At 42.2% G+C, this 18,083-nt stretch overlaps 1 protein-coding gene across 13 annotated transcripts in view; it reads left to right on the forward strand.

Moving 5' to 3' along the window:
* SLC6A6 (solute carrier family 6 member 6) overlaps positions 1–18,083 on the forward strand; it is a 93,484-nt gene that overhangs the window by 68,140 nt on the left and 7,261 nt on the right. For all 13 annotated transcript variants that reach the window (XM_075762161.1, XM_075762160.1, XM_075762153.1 and 10 more), the window contains 9 exons: positions 228–360; positions 3,774–3,908; positions 5,842–5,945; positions 6,059–6,183; positions 10,873–10,985; positions 13,617–13,754; positions 14,782–14,884; positions 15,812–15,912; positions 16,597–16,767. In XM_075762161.1, coding sequence (XP_075618276.1) covers positions 228–360; positions 3,774–3,908; positions 5,842–5,945; positions 6,059–6,183; positions 10,873–10,985; positions 13,617–13,754; positions 14,782–14,884; positions 15,812–15,912; positions 16,597–16,767 — 1,123 coding nt within the window. The remainder of the gene's footprint in view (positions 1–227; positions 361–3,773; positions 3,909–5,841; positions 5,946–6,058; positions 6,184–10,872; positions 10,986–13,616; positions 13,755–14,781; positions 14,885–15,811; positions 15,913–16,596; positions 16,768–18,083) is intronic.

Genomic DNA, 18,083 nt, shown 5'->3' on the forward strand with positions numbered 1-18,083 from the left:
AATGCTGTGCAATATATTGTACAAGAGTATCACAGACCTAGGGAAGACGTAGGGCTGCAGAGCTGAGCTTTGCTCACATAAGCCATGCTGACTTAGCAAGGGGCAGGGATCTACCCATGCATCTGCTGCCCTGCATGACATCGTATACCCTCAGCCATCGCAACCAGATTCTGCATCGACTGAGTTCCTGCATCTCCCTCTTGTTTTGTTTCCTTTCAAATATTCAGGCGCAATGTACTGAGCTTGTCCTCGGGAATTGAAGATATTGGTATTATCAAGTGGGATCTAGCACTGTGTCTTCTCCTCGTCTGGGTGATATGTTTCTTCTGCATTTGGAAAGGAGTCAAATCCACTGGGAAAGTAAGTGCTGTGCTCTTTTACCCTTTTTATAACCATTGCAGTTAGCAGATGTTAGGAATAATAAGCAATGCTATTCTTAAAGATATTCACCAGTTCCTGGAAAAAAAACCCAGTATTTTTGCAGTGAATAAAAGAGGGATTCAGATTCAACTGACTTTCTGAAGTCATTGCCAGTGCCCAAAATGCCTGTGAGTCAAGTAGCCGTTGCTGGAATGGCATCGAGAAGCAGATTCAAGCGCGGTTTGAGTACCCCTTTGCCTCTCTGAGGACAAGCGTCCCACTGATGCATGTCATGAGCGTCGAAGTTCTTAGGCTTGTGATGTGTGGTGCTCTGCACTCCCTGTCTCTACTCTCACACCGGCCAAGTTCATGCTCAGTGCAGCAGGGTGGATGTTAACATAGCTGTGGTAGGGATGTTTTAAGTCAGTGGAAACTGGTGGATACATAGGATTTTTGAAATGCCACTCACTTACAGAAGAGCTCTATGTAGACACAGAAGACTAAACTTAGGTACTCTTTTAGAAGCACTCTTCTTAACAGAGATCCTGGACAGTTTGCATTTTTAGTCTCATCGTGTGCTCTTCAGAATCATGTTTTTGTCCAAAGGATAACAGTTAAATTATTCCTGAGCCTCATCCTACTCCAGTGCAAGAAGCAAGTTACAGCAAATCTCGGCCAATTACTTAACAACATAAAACATGGTATTATTGCCTGTTGCATACAGTAGTGGTTTTAAACCTATTTTCATGAGAAAAGGCTTCTGAAGCCATTGCATGTGTGTGGCTCTTAGCTTTCAAACCTATTGGTTGAGGCAAGTCTAACAGAGGAAGAGAGTTCTCCTGATAGTAAGTTCCCACAGGTTTCTTGTCAGCTGGGTGGAAGGGAGCGACCCCATTAGTGTCCCACCTGAGAAAAAGGCCACAGCGTGAACCCGTCTTTTATCAGCCCCCAGAGAAGTCAGGAGGAGTGAGCAATTGCAAATGCCTCAACTGCAGAAAAAGCATCATTTAGCAATTTTACCTTGTTACACACTGCAGAATCAACCAGGAGACAAAACTCTTTAGGAAACCAGACCTCATTAGTTCCACTGTTGACTAAACTACTTGCTTCGTATTCGTTTCTGTCTTGCTTTCTGTGATTTTTATCATGGAGCCTCATTAAAATCATGCTGGTGCCTTACCTTGGATTCCTGCCAGCTCTACCCTAAAGAACAGCTTCCACACCTCTAAAGCATACGTTGACAAAAATGTTTGCTTCTCTGTTCCCTCTGATTGATGTGACCCGATGAGGGGATTGTGTAAGTTTTATAGTAAAGGTGAATGCAATAAATCTCCCGCGGTAGCCAAGTGGAAGCGAATGTTTCTGCAGTTCCAGGCGAGCCTGGTGTGCGCTCAGTAAAGGTTACGGTAGCACTGAGGGATTTTTCCAAGCTCCCTATGGCACGCTATTTCAAGCCCCTGTGAAGGTAACAGGTTGAAAACAGGTCTGTTAAAATCAGTTATCTAAAAATTTGTGTTGTCTGGAAATCCAGCAAAATGGTCTCAGTTCTAAGACAAGGCTGTTGGTAGGAATTCGCTGCCTCCTCTCTGCAGCGTCTGAGCTCATGTGGGTGTGGAGCCAAAGCCCAACAAAACCATTGGAAAGTCTCCGGTTGACTCCATTAACTTTGGGGTCAAACAAAAGTAAACTGTAAACTCTAATGGAGGACTTGAATTATATGAGAAGTCTAGTTTACTTTAGTAGACGGTTGTTTATAGCACTTCCTTGCTTTCCAGCGTGTTAATGGCTCTTTGGAGAGCGGAAAAAAAAAAAAAAAAAGACATGGTTTTTAAATCTCGTAGTAGCGTATTGGACAAATAAACATGAAATCACAAGGAAAAATAATAGTTGTGCTTATGCTTTGGAGAATGTCCTTGATCTTAAAAATTCCTCCAGCATTACGAGAGAATCTTTACCTGCAGCGGAAAGGCCACTTTCTGAGTGTTGTTTACTCAGTTCTTGCAAATACTTAAAGACATGTATTTTTTGTCAGAAAAATTTGATTTTGCATAAGGAAACTTTGATTTTTCATAGACCTGGCTTATATTAAAAAAACTGGAAAGCAGAGAAATCCCCCTTTTAAACTTCTGGTTTTGGTGAAACTGGGCTAATGTGTAATATATATTATTTGTCAGTAGAAAATATACGGAAAAATTTAAGGAGAGAATTAAAAAGGACGTGTATGAAAAGATTTCCTTTAATTTTATGAAATCAGTCCAGCTCTGTGAATTATTATGGCAATGCAGGCTTTGAGTTCTTCTCATTATTCTCAGAGGACACACTTAAGAAGAAAAATGGTGCATCCCAGGAGCTTTGCTGTGCTTAAATTCTGGAAAACAAAAATACATTTTAACTCATGGCAGCAAACTGTAATTACCTGGGGTGATTATCTGACTCCATGAAAAATGCCCTTTCTTGGACAGTAGTGATTCTTGACTGTAACACAGTGGTTATATAAAAAATGAGAGAAGACACTGATGAGCAAAGAAAACAAGATGTTAGAGGTCAAAAAGTGTGGGTCTAAAGATAGAACTGTCCAAATGCAAGTTCAATTAACCCGCGTGCTGGAGTTTAAAGCAAAGGGCTCTTTCATCAAATAAATGAGAAGATAACAAGGAGAGAAGAAGTAGGCTGTTATTCAAAGAGAGTGGGAATAGAGGTTAAAGATAATGAAGACATATTCTCAAACTGGATGAATAGAGCCTTAGTTTCCAATAATGATGTTGCTGAATAGGCAATGAGGGCAAGAATGAAGTTATGGGACTGGAAATTACCACTGTGGAGGCTGATGCCAACCTGAAGGGCTTCATCTGTTCAAGGTGATGGGAAGGGAGATGCAGGAGCACGGACCAAATTATTTTCATGTCTGAAAGAAGTCCCTCGTGAAATTGCCTGTAGGAGCAGTAGTGAGGCAGCACAGCCAAGTTAGAGGTAGCAGCAGAGCTTGCAAAACTGTTTGCAGTTTTTAAGTTCAAATAAAGAATGAGGTAATGCTTCAGGTGCCCACAGTGGGGAAATCTCTTCAGCTTCCCTAGCAAAGGTGCACTTGTCATGTGAGGACAACAAACAGGGCAAAGGCAGAATTTCTAATGAAAGTCATGAGTTGTATCAAATCCTGCTTGTTCTCTGCCTGCATGACATCACCACTGTCTGGGGCGCTCTGGGGGGATTAGTGAACCTGCCTTGCCCCCAGGCCTAAAGCAATAATGTGGTAAAGACCATAAAACTAAAAGTAGACACAGAAACTCAGGTCAGGTCCTTTTTAGGTATGAGGGGGGTTTGAATTCCCATTGTTAGAGCTCTCTTGATTCTGGAGGTGTAGCATTGACTGCCACAGACTAAACAAACCTTTTTTTTGTTATTATTATTACCAGGTAGTGTACATCACTGCCACGTTCCCATTCATCATGCTCCTTGTTCTGCTCATCCGTGGTGTGACCCTGCCTGGAGCTGCAGAAGGCATCAAGTTTTATCTTTATCCTGATATCTCACGGTTAGCTGACCCACAGGTACAGAACCAGGAGTGGGGAGCGGGACGCTTTCCTACACAAAGCGGGATGGTGGAGGGTGATGGTGGTGATGTAATGGCAATAGATTTTTTTTCCATGGTCTTTAGAAGTCCAAATATAGCATGAACATTAATGCTGGGTTATATTTTCCAGAGATCTGCTTGAGAAGGTCACTGTTATATGTGTTAATGCATCTTTCCATGTGTATGTATGTGCGTGTATGCGTGTGTATTTTTTTTTGTGTCAAAGGACTCTGAGGCTGTAGACTCTGTCCCGTTATACAATCTCAGCTTTCTTGTTGGTAAGGTAAGGGAGATGCATTTTTTTAATGAGGATAGTCTTTAGTTTCAAAGGAGAGACACGTGAGCTTCACAGATGGAACAGCAAGCGACAACTGTGAGTACCAGTGTCACTTAGCTCCCGCTGCTCAGTAGGAGGAGATTGAGAAAGAAGTGAATGAAATAATAGAAGAATGAAAACCCATGCAAAGATGGAGAAAAATGCTTTCTGAGGCACAGGAACTACCGTACGCTTTAGTGCTGGCTAGTGGGAGCTAGGCTTACCCTTTCTGTATAGGCTGCGATTAGATAAAGATTCCTGTCTGTGCTCACAGAGTGCAAATACGTGACGCTTGAGCAGACCAGCATCGTTTCAGCCAACAGTGATCATGTGAGAAATGCCAAAAAAATGGAGTACCCCCCCCCACACCCCAAAAAAAGAAAACAAGGAATCTTTGAAAATAACGGAATGTTGGTCACAGTGAGAGGGAATAACGTCTGTCTTCGCTATTTCTTTCTAATGACTATTTGGTTAAAATAAAACTCCAGTGATAGCTAAATGACTGAAGTAGGAAAAGTGTAATTGAAAGAAACATTGTGGAAATTTGGTTAATTCTCTAGTCTTGCCCTCTATACAAGGCACCCTCTTCACAGGAGACATTATATTTTATGACTGAATCTTCTTTTATGGGACTATATCGTTTTTATGATGTACTATTAGCTGTAAGCCCAGAGCATCAGCCAATAATGTAGACGAGATTCATGCAAGCTGGCAGGCCCCCTCCCACGGTCTAGCAAAAAAGCATCACCTCCAAGGAGACAGCAGTCGGCAAGGTGCTGGGAAGCGATGGTGGGAGGGAGGAGGTAATGGTCTACAGTCTTAATTCTCACTTACTCAGACTCCTTGGTGGTTTCTACTGGTGTTAGCAGACTTGCATTAGCAAAAAGAAGAGAACAGATGGGATTCAATGGATGCATTTTGATAGCTTGTTACGTATTTACTAACCAATTGATAGTGTACTGTTATTTCACTCTGTATATGTTTTTTTTAATGTCATCAATAGAAAGAATCATGAGACCGAGATCAGATACGTATCTTATAAAGTGCATTGTATTTTGCTTGTTTTCCCCCCACCCCTATGGCTTTTTATCTTGCATTTGAACAGGTATAAAAACAACCAGAAAGCTAGAAAAATAAACAAACCAAATGCACAAACCTGTTTCTCAAGCTTTTCACATCCTCAGTTTAGTGACTGTCGGCTGATTCTAACTAAAATGAGTTACAACAGAAATGAACGATGTTATAAATACTTTCACATTTCCTATTGAGCTGAAACACGTTTATTGTTGTGCCAACAGGAAGGCTCAACTGAATGACTAGGAAACTAGAAATACTGAGCATCTCTGGGGAGGGGATACAGGAACTGTTGTAGAGATGATGTTCTTGTGGGCTCTGATGCTAACAATTTTCTTTTCCCTATAAAAGCCAAACTTGCAAATGTGATGTTCTCTTTCCCTCCATCCCTGATCTTTAGCTATGACCCTCAATGGAAGCAATTATTTTGTTGATTTTGCGTAGCTTGAACTGTGTGTTTGCATTGAGTGTTACAATGCAATGATGCCGGTAATAACAGTCTTTCCGTCTTTCCCTTTAGGTCTGGATAGATGCAGGGACACAAATCTTCTTCTCATATGCAATCTGCTTAGGAGCAATGACTTCCCTGGGGAGCTACAACAAGTACAAATACAACTGCTATAGGCAAGTTTCCATCCAAGGGGGTTTAGTGTTTTAGCTAAATGATGTAAATAAAGTAGGGACAATGGGTTAATTTTTTTTTAATTAACTTGCTCCATGACATATGTGTGACTTAGGGACTGTTTGCTGCTGGGATGCCTGAACAGTGGTACCAGTTTTGTGTCTGGCTTCGCAATTTTTTCCGTCCTGGGCTTCATGGCACAAGAGCAAGGGGTGAACATTGCTGATGTGGCAGAGTCAGGTACGATGGTATTGGTGGCAGTGGTGGTGGGCACTGCCGCCTAGCGTGTGAGCAAAGTTCTGCAGACTCAATCAGCTAACATCTAAGCAATAAAAACAGAACAAGATTTCCCATAATCTCCAGAAAAATAAGCACATTGTTGATTTGGGCTTTCATCTAGAGCAGTGAGGGTTAGGTGGGGTTGTGTTGTTTACTCTATCTTGATTAAAAGGGCAGCGAACATATTTCCTAGACTATGCTAATCCATTTGAGTTGAGATTAAAGTAACCACACCATTATCTAGGGTCCAGAATGTCATTGATTCAAAAATTTATTCCATCCTTCTTTTGAGACTACCTTTATTTTCATTCAAATGCAAATAACTGGTGTTTATATATTTTTCATAGCTTAGTTTTGCTTGCTCACAGCAGAGCGCTGCAGTGGGAATATTACCTTGACCTTTTGAAGGGACATACATGCATATATTCCCAAGTCTCACTGAAAGGCAAGAGAAGTTGGAGAACTCCTTCTCCTGGGTTCTCATCTGCAGGAACTCTAGTTGTTGCAATCCTGCATTTGTCCTCTGTAGCTTTGGAGTGAGGTTGATAGAACTGTGAGAAATCCATTTTGAAACTGGATGTCCACTTAGGTTCCTCCCATATTTCAGAAGTGTTCTTCCCGTTAATGCTCAGCCACACGCAGCTGAAGAAGGCTAAATCCTCATAGCATGTGAATGTATCTCAGACAAAACAGATGACATTTTTTCCCTCTGTGCATGTCTTGTCCATGAGGGCAGGTGTAGCCATGTGTTTTCACGTAGAACAGATAGATTAGATGGGAATTACCATTCAAAAATAATGAGTCAGGCTTTGACAGCCATGAGGCTTAAAGCTAATCAGATTCAAGTAATAATGGCACCTGAGTGCACTTTTGGCATTTCTTTCTGGGTTTTTTTTGAGCAATTTTAATTCACCTGCATAGCATTTGAAAGCTTTCCTCTGCAAACATGCATTAAAAAGAAAAAGTCAATATATCTTCTAATCACATGGCTCTGGGAGTTAAGTCTTTAAGAAAAATATCTCACTTGACAAGGGCTAATGAGAAACTAATGACATTGGTGGCACCGCTGGATTCTTGGGTGGCTGCAATTGGCATAACTCTTGCAAGTGCAATTAGTTAATGGTCTTGGCCATAATGCTTATTTTGATCAGAGGTTGATTGCTTTGTTTGAAAACAGGAAGCAAGGGAATAATCCTATTGAATGAATCATAAATAGCCCCATTTTTTTAATATGTAGGTGGATTAATTCCAAGAATAGCATTTTGAAGTATTTCCACATTAGGTTTTTATCTGGTCAATATTTATTCTAATTTTTATTATTAAATCTCTGATAAACACACACATATTCCTGTTGCTTGTCATTTTTAGAATTAAACAATTTAATAGTAACACTGGGTTGTTAAGTAATGTTTAAATACAAATTGACTAACAGACTTAGTGTTTACATAGCATTTTTTCATCAATGGCTCAAAAAACATTTTTTTAAAGGAGGAATTTTATAGCTTATAGAAACAACAAGGGCTCTGATTAGCTTCCGAGCTTGGTTTTCAGTTTCTTGCATATTTTGTTGTCGATTCCTTCACGTTTTCTACTTTATTTAAATTCAGCTCTAGTTGCTAATGGCCAGAGATTGCAACCATCTCACAGTTCAGTGGGTTGCGCATCATCAGCGGCTGGTCTTCAGCTAAATCTTAAGGGACATGATAGTAAGCATTACCAAAATTATCCAAACCACTTCCTATGGGTTTCCTTGCTGCCTTTCTTGGCAGAGATCAAGTGCAGAACCACTGGAGACCCTTTGGTCCCTCTGGAGCCATGGGGAAGCACTTACTGCCCCACTGCTGACCTCTCAGCGCAGGGACATTCAGCTGGTGCTTGGCCATCTTTTTTTGGCCTTGCCTTTTTTGATTTCTTAAGATGCAAGGTCAGAACCGCTTCCCTGGGTCAGGAAAAAGGTGAGGAGAGGTGCTACCGCTTGGCCATAGCACCAGGGAGAGGTCATTGTCCATGGGGCCAAGACCTCTTGTTCTCCCCATCTCTGCCCAGCGAGTTAAATCCCTCCTGCCCTATGCGTGACACCATTTGTTTTCTTGTTTGCCCTCCTGTGAGCCAGGGGAACATCATCAAATTTGCTGACAGCAGAATCTCATGGCCACATTTTTTACCTGTGCCAAATTCAGCCTTGGTGCAGTGTTCTGGGACACCCTCGCCAGCGAGGGGTGGCTCCCACTTAAAGCACTGGTCGCTGCTGCCAGTTTTCACTAGACTTACACGACAGTTACATTAGACCCCTTTGACTTCCCAGTGAAAGGAGACTTCTAATAAATAGCACTTGATTTTTTTCAGGAATATTTTTAAAGGGAGAGAGGAAAGCAATGGAGGCTCAACAAAGCCATAGTGACTCCTGTCTAATCTGTGCTGTGTCTCTCTTTGACGGGAAGAAATACTTTACCACCTGTGCGATTTGTAGCGGTGATAAAACAGCACAAAATTTGCCTGTTTTTTTTCTTTTTTTTTTTTTTATCCCATTTGCAACCATGTTCAGATTAAGCAGGCCTGACTATAGTGCCTTGACCTTCCTAATGCCTGTCCAGTCTCTGCCTCCACAGAGAGGAGCAGCACTTCACTGCTTGCAGCACGTCACCGGCAAACGGCCGGCAAGGGGACTGGGATTGTGGCAGTCCTAATTAGCTCTTAATAGCAGCCACAAGTGCTTCACTTTTGCAAAACACCCTTCAGAGCAACAGTTTCAAATTAAATACGATTTTTAGATTATTTATGTTCAGTCGAGGGAATGCCAGGAACATTTTATTGCACATGGACTTTTCTCTTTATATTTCAACACTTAGTTTCAAAGGAAAATCAAAGCTAGCACAGGGCCGAGGGCACTTGGTATTAGACTGTATCACAGTGCAAGGACAGTTTCACTGGCCAAAGCATACAGAATTGCAGCAGGTTTTGAGGAGAGCAGTTTTACATCTGTCTCATCAATTGCACAGATCAGCTGCAAATACCGTCTGGTAGCAGTTCTCCCTCAGGGACGATCTACTGTATCCACTGAATTAGGGGGAAAAAAGAAAGCCCTCCAAAATTTGAGACATTCACCAATTTTTTGGTATCTTCTGTCGTATGAAATCTTAAATAAAATTAGTTGCTCAATTGTTGGCTAATTTGTATTTATTTCTATTCAATTATTTTCAGTGACTTAAAGTTTCTTTAGTTTGAAAAAAAGCCATCTTTTTTTTACCTCTTTCTCTTGCTTCTTTTTCCATCTTTCTTGTTGGAAAGAAAAAGTGGGAGGTAGGAAGAGCAGTGTTAGAGACTTTTCTGTACGATCAGAGATAAGAATTCTGTCCCCGCACTGCAGCAGTTTAAAACAATTCCTTTTCCTATTGGAAATTACTTGAATCCACTTTAAAATCCTGGAAAATGCTGCATTTTGAGGCTCCTTAAAACAAACAAACAGATAAGCCAGACATTCTGCGTTTACTCTGAATTTAAATCTGCCCTCAGAAATTTTTGTCACCTTCACTAAATTTCTATGGCCACTTTGAGAGCCTGCCGTAAATGCCGGCTTCCCAGTGTTCCTGTCTCCCACTTGGAGAGGGCTCTTTCTCTCTCGACAAAAGCTCTCATAAGCGATAGCTGATAGCACCTGGCTCAGGTGAGAGCGCCTTTGCAGCTCAGCGTGCGAGAGCACTGCACGTATGCTCGGTGTGTGGGTATGAGTGAGATGCCGTCTGGTCCACGGCGCAGATGAGACCCAGTCTAGCGATGAGCCCTTGCACACAAGGCTTTGGTTTCCGGAGCAGAGAAGCCGGGCACTTCTCACCAGCCCCGCTGGTGCTCCCGGACTGTTGCAATCCATCCTGCACTTGGGGATGATGTTGGTCATATTCAGCGTCACCGTGGCAGGTCTGCCTAGGCTGGCCAGATAGGGGCAGGTGATGTGACAGCACGAAGAAGGAATTTACACAGAGTGATTTTACACCCCAGCAATTCCTAACAGCAGAAGGCTTTTTTTTTTTTTTTCAGGGACCACAGCTGATATAACTAAAGGTAGCCTGATCCCTTCAGTGCAGCGGTGAGGGTTTGCAGAAGCAAAGGAGCAGACTCCTGGAGTGCAAACCCCGCTCTAGAAAAGCCATGCTGGGTTTGGAGGTTGCATACAGAGGGAGGCAGTGGTTGTATTAGCAAAGATCCCAGGGAATGTTTGGAGCAGAGTCCCTTCCCTGCATGCAAAAGAGTTTCATCATCATCATCTTCATCGTGACCGTGTGGGCTAGCAGTGGGATTCTGCCATTCCCCTGGGTCACCCCTTCTCCCCCCGGCCCCAATACCGTCCAGTGTCCGAGCAGGGCAGGTGTAGGACCATGTCCATTATTGGCATGTTTGAGACAGATGTTAAAACTGGTGATCTCTTAGCAATGGCCTCGGGGATTTGCCTGTGGTTTCTGCTGTAGTCATGCGTGCTTCGATTTCAGATAAAAGAGCCAAACTGTTTCACTTCTGGTATTTCCAGCCGCGTTTGGATTTATCTGAACGGAACCAGGCATTCCTGCATTTGAGTGTGGCTACCTTTACCAAAGAGCTGGTACTTACTGTTTCTCTTCCCTTCCCTTCCCCCTTTCCTATTTTCTCTTTCTCTAGGTCCAGGCCTGGCCTTTATTGCCTACCCAAAAGCTGTGTCCATGATGCCGCTGCCCACCTTTTGGGCAATCCTTTTTTTTATTATGCTTCTGTTGCTTGGACTGGATAGCCAGGTTAGTACGATGGGTAAGAGACGCGTGGCGTATTGTCTCGGCACTGCTGACAGAGAAGACCTGGCTTTACAGGCATGAGTTAAGAAGAAAATACTTCTAATGCTGCTTAAGAGGAATTCATCTGGGTTGCTTTGTAGTTGGCATTTGATGAATCTATGACTGTTAATTCATAGCCTGATGCTGCTCAGTAAGTCTTTGTCATCAGGAGTTAATGGAGTCCACAAGACCAGGGCAATACTACCTAACCTAAGTATCAGTCCCAGTCTGGCTGCAGAATACCACCATTTTGGTCATGGTGCAATATTTTCCTACTTTGGAGAAGAGCTTAATCATTTTGAAACATAAAAGACTGCAGCAGTCTGTTCCACAGCATACTTTGTGATCAGCTGCGGTGTGTATACACCATCATTAAAACTCTTTGTAAGAATTAATAACTATGAGGGATACAGGCTTTGATAGTTGCCAAGTGCCAAAAAGGAAAAGCAAAGCCATTGTGAGGCACAAAAAGCTGGAAATGTTTCATACAGTACATCCAGGGTGTCTTTGTGAACAGCTGGAGGACAGCGCCACAGCCTTTTTGGTGGCCTTGGGCTTGGAGATGCCAAGCAATGTGGATCCTGCTGACTTTCACGTCACCAGTGCACATTCAGTACCTCCAAACGGGCCAGAAAGTGTATCAGGTTTCAGCTGTACTAATTTTGCAGCACATGCTGCTATTAATTAGTGAGCATGAAAAAATCAAAAAGTTCAGTCCAAGAAGTTGGGTTATTTTTCCCAGTGGTTGCTTATAGGAATGTTGGACTAAATACCACAAAAGAACCTGTAAATCATTTCTAGACAGTCCACTTATAAGGAACCATGGGTGACCAGGGATTATGCAGTAACTACACATTCAAAATTGCTGGTTTTCAGGGCAACAGGCAGCTTTCTACACATGGAAAGTCACTAAGATTATAAAAACCCATTTGGTAAGGATGAAATGTTCATTTAGCCTAAATGCTCTCTTGTATGAGGAGAGATCTGTAAATGGATTTTTACCCAGTTGTTGTGTATTTAATCTCTTAGTTTGCCCTAAATTCCTCTTTACGGCTTAATCTTTGAACTCTAGTGAGCAACTTTCAATCGTTCCAAAGTAAATGTAAAAGTGCCCAATGCCGTGGTTCAACAACCCCGTGCTTATGCAAATTGGAAGCTGTCTAGTAATTTTAAAAAGCTCCTCACTGCATAGAATGATTAAAACTAATTGGAGCGCTTAATTTCTGTCCTCCACCCCTCTGGTTTTTTGGAGTGCAGTCAAGCAGGTTTCTGGAATGCCAGAGCAGTTTAAGATCAAATCAGCCCAAAGGAAAGGGTTGCATTTAAAAAGAAAACCAGTTTTACAGAAGTCAGAGTAACAAGACAAGAGGCAACAAAATCTGGTGGCGTGTTTGTGGGACAGTTTGTATTTCCAAAATGGAGCTTCAGCTGGTGGTCAAAGAGGGTAGAGTTGTTACAGGGCACTGCTGGGCACTGTAAGAGCAATGTAAATACTGGGTAGGAAAAGGTAGCTTTTCACAGACTCCCTGTGATAACTCATTAGTTATGAGATGATGTATCCACTTCAAGTGAAGATCATTTCTACACAGGCAGCCTTGGCTCTCCATGGTAGCCTCATGTCTTCAGTGAACTCGGTGCTTTTGTACCTTGCCAGGCTGAAAGTACAGATCAGCTGAACGAGCCCTTCTTCCGATTTGTTTGGGTGCAGTTCAGTAGTCGCTTTTCTCTATGGGTGAAATGCATCTCATTTTCGATTAACTTTAAACTTGCATTCAAATCCAGTTTGGGTTATTTGGTTAACTCAAGTTATGCATCTTACGTGCAGTTTTCCACTGGCAAGTAAGTGGAAGTACAGTTACCATGAAGCTAGATAATGTAAGATTTTTGCTCGTCTATTCAGCGCTTATTTTTGGTCTACACGTGCAAATGGTTTACCAAATCTTTGTATGGGAACTGTATCTACAGCTCCATTCTTGCTGCAGAAGTACCCCAGAGCCTCAGTCAGAGGTACTCTGCTCACAGGTTCAGGAAAGACAAGTTCAGTCAAGAAGTGCTGCTATTTCACATCAAAGTCTGCTTTCCCTTGGCTGGATTTTTTTTCACTAGCAGACCCAAGAGTAGAATTCTATCCAATTGTGGAATTAACCTAACTAGTACCTGTGAGGTTTTCTGGCACATCAAAAAAAGACTGGGAGGTACTGTTCTAGCTTAGGCTTTTTTGGGTGCTTTCTCTTTGCCTCTTTTCTAGCATACATCTTCTGGAACAGCTACAACATAAATGCCACATAATGGCTGTCATCAAATTAAGTTCTTTATCCATGTGGCTTGCATTTTCAGAATCGCTTTGGTAGTTCGTAAGGCTGCTAGGAAATGAATGTCAATTCTGAAAGCTTGTTCCAACCTGAAAACTGCCCCCACGCTTCAACCTCTGGGTTACAATGGAATGGCTTCCAATTTATTTATTCAGAGCAGCATTTTGCAACAGAGTGCAGTCATGGTGTTGCTGTGGAGCCTTTGTTTAAGTATGAGCCCGGATAAAATGCATGGCGGGTAATTTTCAAGTCACCTTTCTTTGTTGTTGTTTTTCCCCTTTAGTTTGTTGAAGTTGAAGGACAGATCACGTCATTAGTTGATCTGCACCCATCCTTCCTAAGGAAGGGTTACCGACGGGAAATCTTCATCGCTATAGTATGTTTCCTTAGCTATCTTCTGGGACTAACTATGGTGACTGAGGTAAGTAGCCAATTTTTTGACCAATTTTAGCTATGGATGAGATTGCATGAAATTAGCCACTCAGAAGAGCGGTGATCTTTAGATCTACAGAGCATCTTTCATCCCTAGATCTGAAAGGGAGCTATATATATTCCCCCCTTTTCAGTCAGAGGAACAGAGAAATGAAATCTCATTAAATTCAATCTGATCTCAGGTACTAATCAGCATGAGTATGAATATTAACATCTGACTCCAAATGATGAAATGCATTGGGAACCTTCAGCAGAGCAGATTAAGAATCCATCCAGTACATGCAGGGAAAGAGATTTTTATCTTAGTTACACAGATTTGTATGAAATACCCCTGAATTTATTCTAGTATAAACAAGACAGGAATATGTTCCAGTGGCTGCACTGTTATGATACTTATCTCCAAAATAAAATCCAAGCCAGATTTTAAAAACAACTGGAAGAGCATGATTGTGGGAATTAAAATAGTACCTGCACTCGAGGTGCCTAACAAACACAGTTTTTCAAGTAAAAGTGCAGATATATACAGTTCAGTGTAGTGAGTGCAAAGAGTCTAACAGCATAGTATAAATAGAGTTAGAAAGAAAAAAATTAACTATTCTCATGAAAAAAGTCCTTCCATTGAAGTCATAATCGAAAACCCCCTGTAAGAACTGACTTCCATTTTTAGTATTTTGGAGATATTGATGTTAGGAGACGACCTGTTATTTCTTTACATCATTTGTTTCTATAAATGCCCATCCTAAAATATTTTTAAGAAGGAAAGATTTAAGTGTCTCAGGAGATTATCCTAAGTGGCTTAATTTTGTTTAATCGTCGTCTTGTTTGGATGCATGTAGTAAACATGCATATTCCCTGGGGAAGGTAATGCTAAATATTTACCTTACCAACTTGCTTGATATTTCTTCTTGTTAGACAGCAATCATTAAGGCATGTCGGTAGATGTTACAGGGAGCTGAGCCTGAAGTATTCAGGGTTTTTCCTGTTGGATCATAATCCATTGTTTCTCTCTGTTACAGGGTGGCATGTATGTTTTTCAACTCTTTGACTACTATGCAGCTAGTGGTGTATGCCTTTTGTGGGTTGCATTCTTTGAATGTATTGCTGTAGCCTGGGTTTATGGTAAGTGAGAATCCTTTCATCTGATACCTTTTGATGAGTCAGTGACAATTTTGCTAGCCAAACATTTAATCATCAGCCACCCCAGAATCTTCTTCCCAGCAACAGACACATGCCATTAATATAAATTTGCACTGATCTCTTGGAGACAAATTTGCATCTGGGGTGAAGCCAACCTCCAGTGTTTTTCCACACAAAAATGAGTATTTTTCCACTGCTAATTAATAAAGACACAATTAAGCATTTACATGTGTGTTTAGAGAGGAGAGTTGAAAGTTTGGCCAGCCGTGAAAATTTCTGTTTGTCTCTCAGAGAATTTCCTTTCAGAGCTGCAATGTCTGCAAGGGGCAAGCCAACCAAATAGGAAAGAGAAAAAGCAAGCTGACAGAAGAGTCTATTCTGTCCTGTTATTTTTTAGGTGATGCTCAGTACAAAGGTCTGACAGTAGCCTGTGTAGCTGCCTGAGATGGTAGCCAAGGAATGACCAGATGTTTGCTGCTTAGGACTGGTCATTTCCCTGATTCTTCATGTACTCCATCTCCTTAGGAAAGAAAAACAAACAAAGCCTTCATTTTGCATCAGTCAAATTTCTGTAGAAGCAGAGTGTACCATTTGCTGTTGGGTCCTTCCCATGGTGATCCCCCCCAGCAAGATCAGTGGGAGTCTGGGGAGAGGAGTGGGCAGGAGGGATTAGCATTGCACTCCTGCGTCTAAGTAATAAGTAGTGTATAGGATGAGAGAGTCCTCCAACCTTTGAGCTTCTCAAGGAGAAAATCATCTTGAAATTCACAGCCATGGGAAGCATTTGAACAATACATCTGACACACTCATCTTCCCTTTAAATACCTCTTGGGGGGGGGGGCTAGAAAAGCAGCCTTACGTGGCTTTTATATGCTCGATTCTGATAGATGCACTCACTGGCTGTTTCAGGCGCTGATAATATTTATGATGCCATTGAGGATATGATTGGATACAGACCTGGTCCCTGGATGAAATGGAGCTGGATTGTGATCACACCAGTTCTTTGTGTGGTGAGTACTGACCCAGGCTCTTCCAAGTTTTCCATGTAGCAGCTCTGAGCCGCCTCTTACTGCTTCTCTTCAAGTGTAGGCTGTGGCATTCAGAGACCAATTTGTAAAGAGCTGCTTGTGGCTTGAACATACACCTCAAAGACATCGTCTTCTCAGATGTTAGCTGTTAATGTGACAGCTCTCTGCTGTGCCTGCGCAAATTGCAGTTGTCTACACTTGAGTGTTTTTTTCTTGGGATTGGCAAAATATTACATTCATGACACAGAAAACTCATTCTCCAAAGAGCAGTCCCTGCTTGAAGTGAGAGGACTACTAGGACATTTTAACAAAAAGGCTTGAGCAGTCTGAGGCTGACACTCAGCTTGAAGTATTTCATTTGCGGGGAAGAACACCCCAGTAAGCTCCTTACAATGTACAGCAAGTATTCGAGCCCTAAAAAAGAACAGGCAACGTACTGCAGCTGTTCAGCTTGACACTAGGGTGTCAAGCAACAGTTTACCTATAAGCAGATGCTCTTTCAGTAAGTTAAATGGAATAATAATTCCTCCGTTGGTTTAAAATACATATGGTATCCATCAGCTCTGCCTTTCACTGCCTGTCTTCCTTAGGGCCATTGGTAGCACCAGAGCCATGCTGCTTTCAGCATTATTTGAGCCTCACTTTGTTTTCCTTTCTCATTCACAGGGGTGCTTTATCTTTTCTTTGGCCAAGTACAAACCACTGACATACAACAAGGTCTACACATACCCAGACTGGGCAATTGGCTTGGGCTGGGTTCTTGCCCTTTCCTCCATGATCTGCATCCCTATGGTGATGGTCATCCGCATCATACAGTCAGATGGGTCGCTTATTGAGGTAAGGCAACCAGTTGTCTGTCTAGAGGAGAAAGGGAGCTTTAACTTGCTGTGTTTTTTACAAAATGAGCACAATGCTTGGAAAGCTGCCACCTTATCCAGGTAGGGCAAAGTTGGGTGCCTCTCCTGCCGTGAATGCAAATAAGACTGTTAAAGATCACCTGTCCTTTGGGCAAACAGCAGAAACAGAACAAACACACAGCCTTCTGTCCTCAGACAAACACCAGGTGATTTTACTTGCATCGCACGTCTGCAGTTTTTAGCTTGGCAAATCATTGCCACCATGTGCAGACAAGTGCTCAGGGACTGGGGTACTTCCGAGTGCCAGATCTCTCTTCTCCAGCCCATGGGGACAAGAAAGCACCATGCTACAAAGCACTGAGGAAATGAGAAAGAGAGAGAGAGGCTTGGATCAACCCCAGCTGTCTAAGAGCTCTTTGAATTTCAGGGAAATTTGGGTCCACCTGTGGATTGTGTGGCTTTCAGGCATGGCCTTCACTCTGGGGGACTGGATTAAAGGCAAACCTTCCTGCCAGTGGGCTTCACTTTTTAGCTTTTTTTTTGTTGTGGGGTTGGTTTTTTTTATTTCTAATGAATCAAATCAAAATACTAACACTGGATCCAGACTGCCCTGATCGTGGGAAAACTGGGTTGGATTCAGACTTAACAGTGCGGATTCTCTCAGGTTTGAATTTGTAGGCAATCTCATACCCTTTGCAGTTCAGCACAGGTTCCCCTGGTTTGTTTTTCTTCCAGTGGAAAGTTTTTAGAGACTAGGCAAGCATGAAACTTAACCATTCTCTTCTAAGGTTTCAGATTAGTTTTGGTTTTGCCTAATGAGACGGTCTTAAATGCAGGCCAGGGTATTCTTGGAGGAGAAAGTGGGACACATCGGGTTAGGGGAAAAAAAAGAAAGAATAGAATAAAAAAAAAGAACATTTCCCAGAGCACAAACACTTGCATTTGTTTTTTCTCCAAGTGTTAATGGTCTTTTTCAGCTGTGGCCAGAGCATTTCCATGAGTGTTTATTTTCCTGCCTACATTGTCACCATGTATTGAGAGACAAGTCTAAAAGTAGCCAAAACACTCCTCAAAGACCATGTTAGGAAAGGAAAGAGAGTAAACACTGGTCAGATGCCATTTATTCCTTCCTTTGTGAACTGAGATGTAGGAGAGAAGTTGCCACTTGGCAATCAACGGCTGGGCTAAAAGGCAGAGTTGTTTCTAAATGAGGAAGGAGAACGCACGTAATTTGAGCAGCAGCTGCAGCGCTGAAAGCCCAGCGTGCAGGATGCTGGATAATGCCGTGAATGCTCT

This window comes from Balearica regulorum, chromosome 10, assembly GCF_011004875.1.
Source record: "Balearica regulorum gibbericeps isolate bBalReg1 chromosome 10, bBalReg1.pri, whole genome shotgun sequence".
In the NCBI taxonomy this organism is placed as follows: domain Eukaryota; kingdom Metazoa; phylum Chordata; class Aves; order Gruiformes; family Gruidae; genus Balearica; species Balearica regulorum.